This window comes from Paroedura picta, chromosome 3 (assembly GCF_049243985.1).
Source record: "Paroedura picta isolate Pp20150507F chromosome 3, Ppicta_v3.0, whole genome shotgun sequence".
NCBI classification, from domain to species: Eukaryota; Metazoa; Chordata; class Lepidosauria; order Squamata; family Gekkonidae; genus Paroedura; species Paroedura picta.
The window spans coordinates 80,779,994-80,799,019 of record NC_135371.1 but is presented as its reverse complement, the minus strand read 5'-3'; the positions used below and the strand labels follow the sequence as shown (position 1 = coordinate 80,799,019).

Genomic DNA, 19,026 nt, shown 5'->3' with positions numbered 1-19,026 from the left:
TAAGCCCGTTGTAGCAGAAAATACAACAGGCGCTAGCATGGTGTGATGGTGGAATGTAATGCTTTGAAGTCTTGGGTTGGGAGGGAGGGAGGGAGGAAGGAAGGAAGGAAGGCATAGAGAAAGGGAGGAAGAGAGAGAGAAAGTAAGGAAGAGAGAGAGAAGGGGATAAAGGAGATAAAGGGATGGATGAAAGAAAGAAAGAAAGAAAGAAAGAAAGAAAGAAAGAAAGAAAGAAAGAAAGAAAGAAAGAAAGAAAGAAAGAAAGAAAGAAAGAAAGAAAGAAAGAAAGAAAGAAAAAGTTCGAAGAGAAAGGGATGGATGGGAGAGAGAAAGGAGATAAAGGGATGGAAGGATAGAAGGAAGGAAGAAAGAACAAGAAAGAGAGGGAGAGAGAGTGGCAGAGAGAGAGAAAGAAAGGAGAGAGAGAAAGGAAGGAAGATGCAATGTACAGCTTGCAACCCCCCCCTCAGCTCCCGCTGCCCCCTCCCCCGCAGCTCCAGGCCTTTGAAGAGGCGGTGGGTGCACTTGCCGGGCCACGGGGAAGCTTGCCTCCGCCCAGCTCCTGGCCTTCGCTGCGGCACTGCAAGTGCACCCGCCACATCTTTGCGGCAGTGGGCGCGCTTGCCGGATCACGGGGAAGTTTGAGAATGAAATCAAGATTTCTATGCAAAAGTACATTAAGCAATGAAACAGGTGCCTCAAAGGGGCATGATATATGTTATTGGAGATTTCAATGCCAAAGTTGGAAATAAACAAGAACAGGGTTTGGACTAGGCGAATAAAATGGAGCTGGTGACAGACTTATCCAGTTCTGTCAAGAAAACAAATTGACTATCACTATCACAACTGAAACGCTGGTTATACACCTGGATATCTCCAGATGGCATACACCGTAATCAGATCGATTTTATCCTTTGCAGTCAGAGATGGCAGAGCTCCGTTCTAGCAGTAAAAACACAATCTGGAGCAGATTGTGGCTCTGATCATGAACTGTTGGTGGGCAAGTTGAAAGTCAGATTACGTAATATCAAGAAAAATGTACCCTCAAAGAAGTTTGTCACCAAGATTCCACCAACATCTGTACACAGCCCGTGGTGCCACGGGCGCCACGGACTGTATAAAGGAGTAAGGGGTAGTGGGGAGGAGTTAGGGCAGGACGGGTCCGGGATAAAAACTCGGAGGGGCCAATCAGGAGCCGCGAAGCGGCTCCTGATTGGCCCCTCCAAGTGTCCATCCCGCCCAAAGCAGGCAATGGGGAGCCGCGCAAAGCGCGGCTCCCCATTCCCTGCTTCACCCACACAGCGACAGGTGAGCGCTTCGGGGACCGTTCGCCGTTTGGGGAGGGTGGGGGTGGTGGGAGCCGGCCTTCTCTCGGCTTCCGGAGCGCCCTCGCGGTAGCGAGGGCGCTCCACAGGCCGAGAGAACGCCGTTCGCCTCTGGGGGAGGGTCGGGGTGGTGGGAGCCGGCCTTCTCTCGGCTTCTGGAGCGCCCTCGCGGTAGCGAATACCATGGACAGCCAAAGTTACCAACAAGATAATTTTAGAGAGGAGCAAACTGACTGTGTCTTTATATGGCAAGATATTACAGCTAAAGCTCACTTACTTTGGATACATCATGTAATCAAACTCGTTGGAGAGATCATTAATGCTCGGCATGTTCAGCAGCAAAAGGAAACATGGTCTCCAAAAGATCCGCTGGCTTGACACAATCCAAGCTGATAGAGGGATGACCATGAACCAACTGAAAGAGGTGGTCATTGACAGAGACGTGTGAAGACTTTCTTATAGAATCGCCGAGGGTCGTACATGACTGAACGGATAACATCATCATCATCATGTCTCAAAGGGAGAAAACCAAAAGAGATCAGATGAAGAGATAAATATACTGCTATGTTAAACCACCAAAACCTAATGTGGCATTATTATTCTAGGTCAACTGCGTTATAGGATTAGAGATTAATTATTTGGTAGTGATCAGTGAAGAAACTCTGCATTGTTAATTTGGAGGGCTTGCTAAGGGAGCAATTGGGGTGGGTGTAGTGCTGTAGTATACTCTTGGGACACACGTGAAGGAAAGTCAGCTTTTCTTCCTGTGGATGCCTGTTCAATGAATACAAGTACTCCAGCTGTACTGATTTGCACCAGCAATTCTGATCACTGTGTCTGCACAACCTTTAGCTCAAAGTTGGCTGCATTGCTTGTAGTCCCACACAGGAAGCCCAGGAGACTTAGCTTGTTCTTTGGTATTTCAAATATTTATAGACTGTCTAGCTATGTGCTATTCTTGTGTTGGTAGGCTACAGTTTTGAGGAAGGCCTCACTTCCCACCTTTCTAGACTGGGAGATAAGAATTTCAACTTTTCTTGCAGTTAAGATATATAGCATCATATTTCAGCTTCATTTATAGAGAAATTTGATATAAATTCTGAGTACAGAAATACCATGCACTGCCTTAAGAAGACTGGTACATCAGGGTGTGCTAGATCAGAATCCAGAAAGGTGTGAGGCTGTGGGAAATGAACTCTCCTTGAGAGAAAAACAGCTGGTGTAGCTGTATTAGAAAGGGAATGTCCAAAAATTCTGCTTTCCTCATTCCTATAGGATAAGCTCATCAGCCTAAAGAGCCCATCTTAGGGGCTCTGTTAGTTGCTGCCTCTGAACAATTTCTTTCCTGAGTTTGTTCCTAACCTTTCAAAACGGCCATAGCTGACTACACAAAAGTTGTGTGTGGGTTGCCAACAAAAGTTGTGTGTGGGTTGCCATCAAGTCATTTCTGACTTATGGTGACCCTATGAATTTAATGACCTCCCAAATGTCTTGCTCAGCTCTTGAGAATGGAGAGCCTTGGCTTCCTTTGTAATCAATTCATTTCATCTCATTTATTCATTATTTAACTTATATACCACCACTCCCAGCCAGATGATTCAAGGTGGTTCACAGAGTAAAGATACAATTTTAATCCAGAAAACAAATTCACCCAACCCATGTGCCTCGTCCTTCTCCTTAAATACAGTGGCTGTCCATGCCACCTCCCACCTTAGGGTGGGGTCATTTGGAGGAGGGATCCAATCGATGTTCTACCACCCGGGCTCAACCAAATGCCTGGTGGAAGAGCTCCATTTTACAGGCCCTGAGGAACTGCAAGAGCTCCAATATGGTTCTCTCAGCTCTTTTGGGAGCTTATTTCACGAGGTCAGGGCTAGGACTGAAAATGCCCTGGCCCTGGTTAAGGCCAGGCACACTTCTCTCAGGCCAGGGACCACCAGCCAGGAAGGGCTGGCTAGAGTGAAGATGTATAAAGACTGTGTGATAATAGCTGAGTCTGGACTAATCAAGATCTGTGAAAGGACGCAAATAAGCATACAGACACAAGAGTTGAAACAATCTTCTAGTGCATGGCACGCGTCTTCCTCCAGAGGGCGCTATAACAGAGCAAAGGCGCTCTTCTCGGGTTTGGTCCCTGCCCTCCCAGAAGTCTTCTTCGCTCTACGGGCGGAAACGGGACTGGAGGCCCTCAGGAGGAGGTCAGCTGACTCTCTGGTCTGGCTATGGTTGCGGCGGCGTCACGTGGCCAGGGAAAGTGGAGTTGTCAGATGACCCGCCGCGGGAAGAGGCGACGATGGAAAGGGAGAGCCGGTGAAAGCGGAAAAGAGGAGAAGCCGGTGGCGCGGAGGTGGGACTGGTGCGCAGAGGGCGCGCGGTGCCCGGATGGAGGCTCTTGCCGGAGAGGAGAACGCGGTGGGGGCTTTGCAGTGCAATGGGCAGGAGGCGAGAGAAAGAGCGGTGCTTTGGGGCATCTATTCCATAAGGACGAGTGAATGTCTGCCCTAGGCACTGGCAGATACTACAAGGGAGAGGGGCGCCAGGGGTCGGTGTAGGGGTGCTGACCCAATGTCCCGTCCCCCCGCCCAGTAAGGTTCTTGTGTGCTGACTGCAGAGATACTGGCAGGTATTTCACATGGAGGTGAATTGATGGCAAGTGGAGTACCTGGCGAGGTTCCCCTTCCCCTGTCCAGTTACAATTGTTGAAGGAATAAGAACTTTCCCGGCTTGGGTGGGGATGGGGGTTGATATGCTTGGAATGACTACGCTTGCATGTGCTGTGGTGGGAGGTGTATGCAAAATGCAAACTGTGTGGGTAAGGGTTGGCGTTTTGTAATCATATTAAAGAAGAGCAAAATGTCAGTATACTTCATGGTTTAAACTGAGATGTGCTACATCTGTGATAGGGTGAAGGGAGGAGGTGTACATACATATGGATTTAGTTAGATGTACAAGAACCACGCATAATTGTGTTTTGTTTATATGGGGAGTGTTCTGTGATCATCTGGAAAGCATGGGAAAGAAGAGCTGTAGGTGTGCTGGGGTGTGCAAATTAGATTGTTGCGAAGGATAGTTTTTGGTTTGCTGTGTGTCTGATTACAAGCTTAGCTATTCAAAGAGGCAGATGTGGGCTGCTTAACATACATGATTATTGTTACTTTATTTTAAAATAAAAAATTGCGGAAATATTCAAATGTGTTAGAATCTATAAAGAATATCAAGAAAGGGAAGAGATGATCAAGGAATGAACTGTGGTCTCTTAAACAGCTTAAGGTGTAATTCTTTTTAGAACTGCATTGTGACTGAGCAGTAAGTCTTAAAAGTAAATATGGAGGGTTGGGGTTATAAAAATGTGAGAAATTTACAGACAACAGTTGCCAGCAGAACTCATTCACTGTAATTTATGTTAGGAGAGAGGAAACAAGAAATAAAGGTGTGTGCCACAACAGAAAATAATTGAGACAGGGGGATGATTAGTTTGGAATGGACTATCAAAAGCAGAAAAATAGTTGCTTAACCAATTTTATTTATTTAATTCATTTAATTATACTCTGTGGGTATCCAAAGGTATTTCCATGATTATCTTTGCCTCCATTTTATTTTCACAACAATCCTATGAGGTAGGCTAGAGAGAGTGATTAGCCCAAAGTCACATTTATTTAATTTTTTTATATACAAGTTTTTTTATTTTCATAAAGATAGAAATATAGGATGCAATACGAGTTATTAATACAAAAAACAGTAAATAAAATATAATAATCGTTTGAAAATATACGACCCCACATTAACTACACAGTGATATAAACTTTTACCCAAAATTGAGTCTAAGAGCCATCCACATTTCCACTACATTAAAAAAGGCCTATTTAGATATACAAAAGAAAAGTTGTTATTAATCAACTTACTTGAGAGATCGTAGACCTCACATTAACTGCTTGATACAATCTAAGAGCTATCCTGGCAGATATTTCTAGGTTTAAGTTAGATGCTTAACATTAAACATTTCTTGTAGAACAGTGTGAGCTTTGGCCCTATAACAATACACCAATAAAGAAAAAATAAGGGGGGAAAACCCCATTTTATATTTCCAACACTAACAATTGTATTACCTATATGCCTAAAAAGGAAAAGAAACAAGAGAGAAAAAAAACACTGCTTCCCCTTTTTCATAAAAATAGCAATGTAGGATACAGTATATGTTATTAATACAGAGAATAGTAAAGTTTCCAGGTTTAGATTAAATGCTTAACATTAAACATAGAACAATATAAGCTTTCAGTCTTCTATAGCTTCTCCTTATCCTTAATTCAGATACATCTACAAAACAATTTATACTTGACCCATTCTAAGAGCCATCCTGACAGGTATATTTTCAGATTTAAGTTGAAAGCTTAACATTAAACGTTTTCTACAGGTCAGTGTGGGCTTTGGCCCTAGAACAATACACTAATAGAAAAAAGAAAAAATAAGGGGGGAGAACCCCATTTTATATTTCCAGCACTAATGATTATATTACCTATATGCCTACAAAGGAAAAGAAACAAGAGAGAAAGAGACACTGCTTCCCCTTTTTCATAGAAATAGAAATATAGAATACAGTATAACATTAAACATAAAACAATATGAGCTTTCGGTCTTCTTAAGGGGGTCTCATCTCGAGGCTTGCTACATCTTGTCGTTCCCGTATACTTATATTCTGTCCCATTGGCCTTTGGCGTAGAAAGTGCAGTTGTACTCTTTCCTGCAGAATATGCATCGATAAATCTTGAGGCCGTTGCACCTCCTGGACTCCAGTATCAATACAATTTTTTTCCCAAAGAGCTCCTTTAAATCGGTTACTTTCACTACAGATCCATATTTCTTTTGATTGATTTTTGTACACTGTTGCTTTGAGATGGCTGTATGTCTTTTTTAAAAGGGTGTCCTTATCTGGGCTGCAGAACTCCAGCATCCCCTTTTCCGTCTCCAGAATTTCAGATTTCTCTTCTACTGTTGGTTTTCCACCTTGTTTAGAGCTGTCATCAGCCACTGTTATTGATCCATCATTCCTGTTAAAGACTTCTTCCTTGGCATCTTGGATCTCCTTGAAGATATGAATTTCAGATTTCTCTTCTACTGTTGGTTTTCCACCTTGTTTAAAGCTGTCATCAGCCACTGTTATTGATCCATCATTCCTGTTGGAGACTTCTTCCTTGCCATCTTGGATCTCCTTGAAGATATTTTTGACCAATCCTTCTGTAAATACTTTGAAATCTTGGGTTTGTTTCTCTATTAGATGAGCCAATCTTTTTAACATAGACATGTTTTTGACTTTAAAAAAAAAACAGCCGGCCTCTAACAATTTTACAAGTGGCCAGTAGAGGTCCTCTGTTTTATCCTCTGGCATGTGACGTATTGAAGTCAGTTAAGGCAGATATTCTCGTGCTGGAACAGAGTTCTCGTGAGATCTTCCCATTCACAGCTCTTATCTCTTATCTCCGAAAACCAAAACAATTACAATAAGAGCTTTTGCCAATTAATTTGAGTTGATTTGAGTCCTTCTTCTGCTTAGTTAGGCGAATTAGCCTGCCTCATAACGAGGTGGCTTTGGGCAGAGCAGAGTAAGAAGAGGGGGGAAACAAAGGGCTTTAATGCAGGAAGAGAGACGGAGAAAAAAAAAAACGAGAGATACTTGCAGTAAATGATGTTTTGGAACTCAGCCAATGTCCTCCCCTCAGTTCACAACGTTCATTTGCAGTAAATCGTCGTGTAGCGTTGAAACAGATACTTTAAGATTAAAGAAAGAAAAGAAAGTCCGAGATAGAAAATGGCAGTCGTCCTCTGGACCTGGAACGCTGACAGCCTATAATCCAGGGAGGTATACTCCCTAAAGGATTGGAGACGGCCCCAAGAACTTCCTGGGTAGAAAGGTGAGGTGGGGTTTGCGTACCCCTCCTCTTTTCTGCCAATTGCTTGCGCAATTGACCCCTGTCAGGCTTCAGAGATAGCAGAGCAAATGCCCTGCAACCCTCTCAGAACGACATCTTTAGCCACACCACCCAGTGAGCATTTATAACACAAATCCAGGTTACTCCTGCTGCTAAACTGAATACTCAGATGCGTAGCTGAAAGAGGCAGAAGGATTGATAGGCAAGAAGCAGAGTGTTACAAAATTTTATTATGTTGGAGGGCATCAAAAACAGCTGCCTGCACAAAGAAGCATACAAAAAAATCAGAGTCCAGTAGCACCTTTAAGACCAACAAAGATTTATTCAGGGTTTATTCAGCTTTCGAGTGCAAGCACTCTTCGTCTTTTGATTGCTCCCTGCCCCACTGCAGCTCTCCAATTCTTCCTTCAAGCTGTTCTTGTGGGTCCCCCATTTCCTAGGAGCAGCATCTCCTCCACTACACCCTTGCACAAAACCTAAGATCAAGCACACAGAATTTGCTCAAGGTAACTTGGCCTCAACAAGAACACTGGTGTTGGAGACGGCTTCTGCAGGTTCCATGGACAGCATAAATCACAAACAAGGAAATACTACAGCACATAAAGTCTGATATATCATTGGTAGGCAAAATCATGAAATTCCGACTCATTTACTTTGGCCATATCATGCAATCCAGCTCAGTGGAGAAAACTATTATGCTAGGATTGGGCAGTGGAAAAAGGAAACCAGGCCGACAAAGAACACAGTGGTTATACGTGATCAAAGCGAACATTGGCCAGCACATTGCATGGCTGAGGGAGGCGGTGCAGGATTGGGGATCGTGGTTCTAGCTGTGCCATGGGATTGCCAAGAGTCTGACGCAAATGAGTGGCAGACAAGAGACAGAGCTTTTTTAGCTCTTTAGGCAGGGTCTGCAAAACAGAGCTGTTCTATCAGGGCTATGGTTGAGACCGAGGAATTTCACTGACAATATCTGGCCTCCCTTCTGAAAACACAACTTCGATTAGTTCAAAAACCTTTGCCAAAATTAACATAATTAGATTGACTGATTTTGATATGTTTTTTATGTATTTAAATTGGTGTATTTAAAATTATGTATTTCTTTGTTTGTGGTCAACTGCTCTGAGTCTTTTGGGACAGACAGCATACAAATCTGAATATAAGACAAATTTACTAATTAGTTATGCTAATATAAGCTTTTGAGAAGTGCAGGATACCTGGAATCCATCCATATAAAATAAAGCCTTTCTTGAACCCTTAAGCATCGGCTAGCAGTATAACAGGCTGTTCCAGACAGTTTATTAGAAGATTTTGTGTACAAAATGATACATTTGCGTAAGCATATGCCGTCTTATGGTCAAACAGGGACTTGTGCATCAGAGATTCTTCCGTCTCTAGGTGACCTCTCTGCTTTGCAAACATTTCCCATATCTAAGATTGTTGTAATCCTTTGTCTAGTACTTTTCCAGGTTCCACCTTCTCTAGCATTTTTCTTGCTGATAGCAGTGGAATTGGTCTTGTACTTCCTGCTTCATTGCAGTCTGTAATCTAGACACAAAGAAATGGTATCATGGGTGGAGTGGGTGAACCTGGCTGCTTTTCAAAGGAAAATGGTGCTGAAGCTTATTGGGCAATTATTATCCCTCAAGGGAAAGGAGAATAAAAAGCCAGGTCTTTATTTATCTGCATTAGTCAGACTTTAATATCTAGCCTCTTGCTTCAACATTGGTGTCTCTGGTGCCATAGAAGGTATAGGTGGCACAGCTGTTGCTGTATAATTTCTGTACTTGGATTGCAAATTTGGGAGAGCTTTTTTGTCCTCAGCCTGACAGACACTTACAGTACAAGCTGATGTGTCTGGGGACTAATTGCAAATTGTTGGTAGCATCGAGTCAGCGTTTGGAACCTCATTTTTTTTACATTCCTGGCGAAATGACTGGCATTGTTCTGTGTTCATCTTCCTTGATACAGTCACATGAATGGATGGATGATAGTGAACTAAGCACATCTTAAAAGATCCAGCATTTTGTGCTAAATTCAATGAAGAATCTGGAACTTTATTGCTATGTTATGTATTTGCTCAAATTTACTGGGCGGTCCTTGTCACAGGAGTAGGGTGCAAGTCTTTGTCATGTAAACTAGTCTGCTGTGACTGGTAGAGTCCTGCAAGAAAACCTTGGATAGTGGGCAAGCAAACCCAAAGGGCCTCTGATAGGTCATGAAACAAGATCTTTTCCACAGCAAAGTGCTGAATTTACTGAAGGAATGCAGAACTGGAAAAGGCATTCAAGCATGAGAACAGTGCAATTGCTGTATTCAGAAGGATCTATATATGAAGAGTCATAGGAGAGAAAGAGAAAGGGGAACAGAGCCAAGCCTCTCTGTGTGGAAATCAGTCACCCAGGAAGTGCTACTAAGAGAAGAGAGTGAGAGGGAGGGAGGTTTAAAGAAGGTGAAAGGAGAGTGCTTAAGAGAAAAGGAGTGAACAAGGAAGGGGGCTCCCCTGTCCTCAGTCTGTTGAGTTGGGTAGAATATGTTGTCAGTTTAGATGATTTAGGGCAGGGCTCTCCAAAGCGATGCCTGTGGGCACCGTGCTGCCTGCTGACACTTTTTCTGGCTTCCACCAAATATTTTTAGGAAGTAAATGGGGCCCATAGGGTGTTGGCCCAGCAAGGCTTCTGATCGATTACTGGAGATTAGATTAGCTATGCAGATTCTAAAACCTGTTGCTTTGACTGCAGCTGCCATCCCAGCACAAGTGCCCACACTGTGTTACTGAAGTTAAGCTGTGGCAATCATTTTGCAGTTGGCACTGCCCCCTGCAGCAGCCATTTTATGGCAGTCATTTGGTTACTGTGCCAGCCATGCCATGTCAGAATTCCAAGTGTGCCTGCAGGCTCCAAAAGGTTGGGGTCTAGGGGACGTTTAGGACCTTCCAAAGGTTCCAAGGAAATAGTAAGAAGATTTGCTGGTCCCCAGAAGAGAGGGGTAAGACTGCACAGTTTTGCCTGGCAGAACTATAGAAGCTGGCACAAAGTACCAAATAAATGGTTGTAAATTTTAGGAATTCAGGATGAGTTCAGAATAGGGTTGCCAGCTCTGGGTTGGGAAATACCTGGAGACTTTGAGGGTGGACCTGAGAGTGGGACCTCAGTGGAGTATTTGGGGTGGGACCTCAGTGGAGTATAATGCTAGGGAGTCCATCCTCCAGTTTTTCCAGAAACTGATCTCTTTAGTCTAGAGATGAGCCATAATTCCAGGGAATCCCCTGGTCTCACCTGGGGACTGGCAACCCTAGTCGAGGATGCATTTCCAGTCTTTGAGTTAGGAAGAGGCACTTCCCAGAAAGGTAACAAAATGGGATTGCATTTAGGTGAAGTTGACAAAAGGGCTGCATCCATGCCTGAGGCAGGTTGGGAGGAGACATTCAGACAAGACTAGTAAAAATAATAAAGCCCACCCGACTGCCTAATAGTAATTAGATTATGTATTCAGGAAGAATTGCCCTTACTGATGAACCTACATGGAAAGATCTTGGTGGGTACCTGGCTTTCCAAGCCCCCCAGGCAATTAGCAATCATGCAGTTGTCATATCAGCAAATCAGTCTCCCGCCCAGAGATTTTGCCACTCATTAGCATAACCTGAGGTGTGGCTTGTCCACACCTTGTCCAAAACATGGCATTACTAATTTCTGAAATGGCTGCCAAAGAAAAGTTAGCCAAGATGGAGTCAGAGCCCATCTGGGAAGGGAGACTCTATCACCTTCAGAAGTATGTTGTTTTTTAAATATCTGGAAACTCTGAAGATATGAAAAATAAGGTCTGTACTTTAGACTATAAACCTCTCTTTCTGGCTCCTGAAATCTAAGGATCACTGTTTGAAGTTAGGTGACAGAGAGATATGCCTTTATTATTCATATTTTTCAGAGGCAAACAGCAGACCTCAGAAACAGATGCCACCTGCCCACAATCTTTTTGGAATGCAGAGTGTACTTCTTACTGGGGAGAGACTATTACAAATGGTACAGCTTGCTAACTTTAAATTTGGATTCAAAGTAGTGGTAATGGATGAATAAACGGAGAACAGATATTCTCCCTCAGCCTTTTTCTTTCCCCAACCCCTCTGGGAATGGGGAAAATGTGGGTGTTGGACTTTGACACTCATCATAATTATAGTTAAGTGCTCTTCATTGATTTGGAGTTTTCCTCCCAGTGTGCCACTGATGCAACTCGTGATGCAGGTCAAGGGGGGGGGGGGGGCGTGTCACTATATAAGGCTTCCAGAAAGAACCTGCTCAAATACTCAAAGCAGAGCAGTCATACAGCAGAAATGTCACATCCAGGAAAACCTCAGGCAATGAACACAGCAGCGGGAGCTGCAGCCCAAGGAGGGAACATTGAGTTAACAGGGACTCTGGTTTCTACTGTTGCTTCCCCTGCAGCCACAATGTCTGCCCGGAGGTTACGCAATGAAGACTACAATGACTACAGTTCAACAGAGGCTTCTCCTGATAGCAGTCCCCCAGAGGGCTTAAGTGGCTTTTCATCCCCGTCATCCTACCAGCGGTTTGGAGAAGCAGATGGGACAACGTAAGCATTTTTGTTCAGAGTTCATGGATATTGTCACATAAGCTGTCTGCTGGGGGGGGGGGGGAGGCAGGCAGGCTGCCTGCATCATGCATTTCAAAATATAATTCTAAAAGAACTAATACATATCTATATTTTTGATTTTAATTGGGGCATAGCTGTGGGGCATAGCTGTGCCCTATTCCTTTCATCATGGGCAAGTTTCAGATAATCTAGGTCTGGGATTGGAACTTGGTCTGGTTCCTTATTTCTTCTTTGGAAAATGTGACTGGCAAGAGTGCATTTTTCTGAAATGTTATCCCTTCACATTATTTCTCCAGACTGTTCTGAAAATGGATAACCTGCCCACTCTTGGTGTATCAAAGCAGCCCCAAATAATCACTGCCTACATGCTCTCGGTTTATGAATTGGATTGCTTGGATCACCCACTTCAGAGTTCCTGATCTGTAATGGTTATGTTTAGGAGACATGTAGGTTTTGCTGAAGAAAAAAAATGTTTTCATGGTTTGCTTCTAGGAGTTATTGATGTTTCCAAATCTTGTTTGAGAAGTTTCAAAAGAACCCCAGAGGCATCACCTTTGTGTCTGCAGGGTGTGCGCATTTGGAGCAGCTTCCTTTACTGGAGGACGATGCTTGACTTGCAAGTTCTCCAAATTCTGTCCCCAGCACTCTGTGGCAGGTGTTTTGTGGGCAGCACCTGTTATCCCTTGGCAAAATTCTGAGAGTGCTCACAGGCTCAACAAGTCTTGGAAGCCCTATGTGATGATTTTTTTTGTTGGCTGTTTTTGTTTCTCAGATGGTTTCAAACCTTAATACATCTCTTGAAAGGGAACATCGGCACAGGCTTGCTGGGGCTCCCGTTAGCTGTGAAAAATGCTGGCATTGTGGTAAGCATCTGCTGCTGAATGTAATGTATCACATATACTGGAATAAGGAGGTCATTCTTGGTTGTTTCTTTTAGAAGCGGATCTTGTTTGCTGGTTTCGTTAAACCTGTATATTTCTCTCTAAGCTAGGGAATGATACTTGGGCTGATGGTTCAGGGAAACTATTAGAAGGAGAATGAGCTTACCACTCCTAGTTACCAGAGTAATTGTAAGATGTAGCCATCTAATGATTGGATTCTAGTAGGCTGTTGTATGAATTCTTGGTCAGCCTGAAACCATAGGGGAGTGACACGGTAGCCTAAATTAAGATATAGGCCATTTCCTCCCCATTGCTGTGCACCTCCATGGGATCTGCCTCTGCTACCTAGGCAGGCAGAGGTGGAGTATGTGTCCATGCATGCAACTTGGGTGTGAGCGTGGGTGTGCGTGCCATTCTCATTTATGGGAGTTGATCAAGCTTGCTTTGGAAGCTGCTTCAGTGTCCTGCTTCAGGCTAGGATGCAAGCAATGAGGAGAGCCAACAGTTAGAAAGCATGTGCTGAATACTGTCTAAACAGAAAGACATCAAGATTCAAACAGGAAATAAAGTAAGAATTCTTTGATTATTATGCTTTATTGTATACATGGATATTGGTCACATATGCATCGTTGGATTCTGCCTTAAGCAAAAAGACCAGGAGAAATTCAAAGAAACTGACAATGGCAAACAGTTTATTTCCGAGGAAGTGTAGTAATCTCTGCAAACAGACAAACAGACAGTCCCTAGGATATCTTGTTTTCAAAGAACTTCCTGACTATGTGTACATAAATAAAATGAACTCAGTAATAAATTCTGACAAAAACTTCAAAAACCATATCTCATGGTTCTCTTTTCCATAAATTTTAAAGATTTCTTCACACTCAGGTCTGTAAAATACATGACAGCATACATATATATATAGGCAGGGGCGCAAGCAACCTCACGGAACGTAGGGAGGGGCGGGCCGAAGGATTTCCCAGGCTGCAGATGGGCAGCGCAGCGATCCCAATGTTTGCAGGGTGCAGGCTCGCACTCACAAAGTCCCCCGTGTGTGTTTGGGGGAGGGTGTCAGAAGGCCAAGTGGCGGCGACCTGGGGCTTGGGCCAGGCTGAGTAGTCTCCCCCATCCCAGAGCAGCATGTGTGTTCGAGAGGCGTGGGCTCCCCAGGGCGAACTCCTGTGCCAGGCTCCAGCAGTAACAGTGTATGAGGGGTCCCGGGGGGGGGGGGGGAGCGCAGGCATCCAGGCGCGTCCAGGCGGACTAAGGCAGCAGGCAGATTGGCACACTTTGCGCTGAACCAGCACTGGGCTCCCTGCAAGCTACCTGGGCAGCAATGCGGGCTGGGGCAGAGCAAAGGCAGGCAGAGCAGGTCCCCCATGATGGTCGGGCAGGAGGGTGGTCATGGCCAGGCAGGGCGGCGGCATCCTCGGGGCTTGCAGATCGGGCGGAGAGGCGGCCTGCAGGGCGGGCGAATGCAGTAGCTTCAGGAGCAGCAGTGGAGGGCCACGGCGGCAGGTGCAGTTGGAGGCGTCCTTCGAAGGGGGCAGTCGGGAGGCATTTTGCGGCTCCTGGCTGGCCACCACTCCTGCTAGGGTGTTCGCCATCCTTGGGGCTAGCGACCCTTACCGTTGTCGCGGAGCAGGAGTGGTTGCACCGGTGGTCGTCCTTCTGGCAGGGCCGCAGGGACTGAAGGCGGCCAACAGTCCACATTAGGTGGAGGAGTGGGCGGGTTCCGACTCTTTCATATGCCAGGCGTTTTGCCTTCCAATTGGCCCCTCTGTTGTCAGTCTGGGGCCAAGGGGCCAATCGTTGGTGTCTGTTTCCTATCCTGGACTCAGCCCACCCTCCTTAGCCTTAGTCAATTATTTATATCATTCCCCAAGCAGTTTACAGATAGTCACTGAAGAAGTTCAAAAATGAGATATCCAGCTAGGGACTTGTTATGAGTGACTGACCGCTGAGATTACTATACTTCATTGGAAATAAACTGTTTGCTATTGTCAGTTTTTGAATTTCTCCTGATGGGTCATCTCCTACTATAAACAAAAAGATGGCAGCTCTTGCAGATCTACTTGACCTTTCCCGCCTAAGTTAAAGATTCTGGTCCACTGTCCTCTCCTTTCATTGCTTACAGTAATTGTAGCCCAAATTGGCGAGGCCGCTAACTACAAGGAGGTTCTAGTTTTATATTTTACACAACAACAGTCCAGATCAGCTTATTAAACCATGTTTCTGTCAACCCTGTAATTATTTCATAGGACAGGGGTATGTAGGCCCTAACTTCAGAGCACTTCCTGAAGCTTATCAGCACACAATGTCTGAACTTTCTAATGTGAATGTTAAAATTCTCCCTGCAAGATCAGGTTCTTTGAGGACATGTACTCAAAATCACATAAGCTACAATTAAGCAACGTTACATCAAACAAAGGCATTTAGCCACAAATTGGAGCCTATTTTCAATAACAGTAATTACCTTTCAGTACTGTGAATGTGTATAGAACATCACTGAGTCACAGCCTACTGATGGCGACCCTGTTGGGTTTTCAAGGCAAGAGGCTAACAGAGGTGGTTCACCACTGCCTTCTTCTGCATCGTGAGCCTGAAAATCCTTGGCAGTCTTCCATCCAGATACTGACCAGGGCCAGCCTTGCTTAGCTTCTGAGATCCAACAAGATTGGGCTAGCAGTCTGGGCCCTGCATGCCTGAGGGACGACCTCTCCCAATACGTTCCCCAGAGAGCATCACGTTTTGCAAATACCCGTTTGCTTGTCACCCCTGGCTCCAAATATTTATTTATTTATTTACTTACTTACTTATTTTTCACATTTATATACCGCCCTCCCTGAAGGCTCAAGGCGGTTTACATGGAACTGAGAGCTATACAAAGAACTATACATATAAATACTATGTTAGCCTGGTCTCGACCAGTTCCAGGGTCATTTCAGCCCTAGCTCCAATGTGGTGGAATAAGGTGCCAGTTGAGATCTAAGACCTGATGGAGCTGTTGAAGTTTTTTAGTGACTGCAAAATAATGCTCTTCCACCAGGCCTATGGTTGAGACCAGGGCTGTTAAAAGATTTTGGGGCCTCCCTCCATCTCTTCTTCCTTGGCTTCCCCCTACTTATTTATTGTCCTCTCCAGTTTGGGGTAGCTGGCAAAGGGAACTAAGAGGCTGAGGGTTGATGAAGTTTTTAACTGTATTTTAGTACTGGATTTTTAATTGTATTTGTGCTGTTGTATTATATTTTTATTGTGTACGTGTTTTTATCATTGTGAACCACCTCAAACCCATATGGGAAGGGGCAGAATAAAAATTAAATAATTATTATAATAGTCTAGACCGGGGGTCGTCAATCCACGGTCTACAGCCCGGTACCAGGCTGTGAAGGCCTCGGTAGCGGGCCACTGGAGGCCACACCTGCCCCCCCCCACAGCTAGAAGCTCACCAGGCAGTGAGAGAAGCAGCCGGGCTAGCTTCTTGCTGCTAGAGGGAGGGAAGAGGCAGGCACGGTCGCCAGCTTGCTGGCAGACACAAACGCACATGTGTGTTAGCGCCCCCTGCTGGTGAAAACGTGCATGCGCAGCAGCTCAACTCATGTGCGTTTTTACCACCAGGGGGAGCTAACATGGATGTGCGGTGCCCGGGCTGCCAGCTCTTCCTCACCCCCGGAGGCGGTCCTTAACCTTCAAAAGGTTAGGGACTGCTGGTCTAGACCATCCAGGTCAGTGCCTTTCAATGGTAGGTGCAGTACATTTTCCCTGACCGCAAACGTCCAAGCTGGTAAGCCAAGTGATTTGAAAATGAAATAGAATATAAAGAAGCATCTTGGAGTTTTAGAAGAAAATTTATGAGTGTAATGTAGCCAAACAAGCTTTTTGACATTTGATTGATAGTAATAAGAGAGCTAAGCATGTGCTAAACTTTCCTACTTGTGTCAGTGAGACTAAAATGGCCTTTATCCTGGTTCATGCCTCATGTACTCAGGTGTGGTTTAAACACTTAAACAGAAAAGGAGAGTATTGGTGGCCTTGAAATGGATGGAAACGCTAATCAGAAATACTAATTTAGAAATATATGTCCCCAATTTTTGGCTGGTTTGAGGTGCTCAGATCAATTTGGAAAAGGTAAGGGATTGAGGAAGTAAGAGATTTAAAAACCAAGGTAACTGCAAGTGGATCCAGTAAGTAAAGAAGTGTATTAAAGGAGAAATGCAGGCAATATCTGGTATACAAGAATAAAATAAGTCAAAGAGTGAGCATAAAAGAGAGGCAAAACTTGAAAAAAGAAACAAGAGTAAACTAAAGCTTTTTCAGTAGGGTGATGAGATATCAAAAAACAAAAAAGCAACAACAACCTTTTAGCAGCATCCAGAAGTTGATATGACAGATTCATGAAAAAAGGGGAGAACGAAATGAGTGGATTTTATGTCACTTAAATGCAAAGCAACATCAAGATGCCAAAATGGCAACAAGATGAGATTATAAAGAGGAGGCAGAAATGAGAATCTTTGTTTTTTTTGGCAGGATGTCTGTTTCCAGAGCTTGGTAAAATATTTTGTTTTATTGAAAGAAATACTGCAGTTCTTATTTTGGCCATAAGGGTGTGCTCTTAATCCTCTTCCCCATTTCCACATTGTTTAGATGGGCCCTATCAGTTTGTTTGTCATTGGAATAATCGCCGTGCACTGCATGCATATCCTGGTGAAGTGTGCCCATCATTTCTGCAACAAGTAAGACAAATACCCAACTGTTGATGTTTTGCAAAGAAAGCAGCTTTAGTTTCCTTGGCAGCATCTTCCTCCTTCCTGTCCTTTATCTCCAGTCTTTGAGCAGATGTCAAACTATGTAGTTAGTCTTATGCTTCTAGAGCCCTATCCTTTCATTTGCTCTTGCACCAAATCTGTGAGATAGGGATGAAAAATGACCTGTTTATTGGAGGAACTGAGGTGGACGAATGGAAATTTGTGCCAAACCAGTGAGATATGGATGAAAAATTATTTATTAGGGAAATTGCAGTTGACAAGTGGCAGCTTGCCCAAGGACATCCACAGAATCTAGACTAAGCTGATCTTGAAGCCAAGCATTTCTAGTGCTCTGTACATTGGACTATGGTGTGTTTATGTGAAACAGCCACCAGAATGGTTACTTGTACTGTTTTGACATATTTGCACAACCTTCTGGTCTACAGACACAATTATAAAGATACTTCTCCCCATGACCCCCCCCCCCTCCGGCAACATGATCACAGCCAGGCATGTTTGTTAAATATATACTTGCATATGTTCTGTGTGCCTGTTTGCCTTCACTTAGGTGCAGTACCGCATAGATGTAGGACCCTCAACAAAGTAGAAACTAATCTGAATTATATCACATGGATTATAAAATTTTTGCTAAGGCTTTAGCAAAGACTGAACAAGTGCCTCAATGAAATCATCCAGATCAAACAGGATTTATGCCCAAGAGGCATATGAAAAATGTCAGTGTTGTGCTTAATGCAATGGAGGTGGTACGTGCCAGAGGAATTCAAGCGGCTTTTGTATTTTTAGACGCGGAAAAAGCATTTGACAAGGTGCAATGGAAGTTTTTATTGACAACTCTCACTCAACTAAATTGTGGAGATAATGTTCTGATCTTAATTAATCATGTTTATTCCAAGCAGGAATCTAGAAACTTGGTTAATGGAATGTTAACCAAGGAGCCTATCCAAATTGGGAAGGGAACCAGGCAAGGAAGTCTGCTTTCTCCCTTGCTACTTAACCTGGTTTTGGAATTGCTTGCATGCAAAATCCGAGCGAATGTAAAGCTTCCGGGACTCATGGTTGCTGGAGAGGAATTTAAACTTAAAAGCTATGCTGATGATGTTGTCTGTGTATTAACTAATCCAATGTTTACCTTATAATTGTTGTTTGAAGAAATTAATAATTTTGGGAAATATTCTGGATACTGGGTAAATGTCTAAAACTAAGGTCATGCTATTTGGTTTGTCTGATTTGAATGTAGAGTCAATTAAAAAAACATTAAGGTATGAGATTAATCCAAAGAAGTTTAAATATCTAGGAGTTCAAATTGGAAACCGCTCAGAGACTTTGTTGGCAGATAATTATGGTAAGCTTTGGTCACAAATTCAACAGGATCTTAAGAGGTGGAACAGTTTGAATCTTTCGTGGTCAGCAAGAATGGCCACAGTGAAAATGACAATATTACTGAAATTTAATTTCCTCTTTCAAGTCTTACCAATAGGCGTTAATGACTCTATGGTGAACAAATGGCAGTCTGAGATAAATT

The 19,026-nt window shown here is 43.9% G+C and overlaps 1 protein-coding gene across 4 annotated transcripts in view; it reads left to right on the top strand.

Moving 5' to 3' along the window:
• The first annotated feature begins 3,526 nt into the window (after window positions 1-3,526).
• Window positions 3,527-19,026, top strand: part of LOC143832304 (proton-coupled amino acid transporter 1-like) — a 58,696-nt gene continuing 43,196 nt past the window's right edge. The window contains exons 1-5 of one of the 4 annotated variants that reach the window (XM_077326520.1): window positions 3,527-3,672; window positions 11,177-11,271; window positions 11,692-11,839; window positions 12,633-12,723; window positions 17,383-17,471. In XM_077326520.1, coding sequence (XP_077182635.1) covers window positions 3,548-3,672; window positions 11,177-11,271; window positions 11,692-11,839; window positions 12,633-12,723; window positions 17,383-17,471 — 548 coding nt within the window. In that variant the 5' untranslated portion in view covers window positions 3,527-3,547. The other 3 variants (XM_077326523.1, XM_077326521.1, XM_077326522.1) reach the window with 3 other exon arrangements.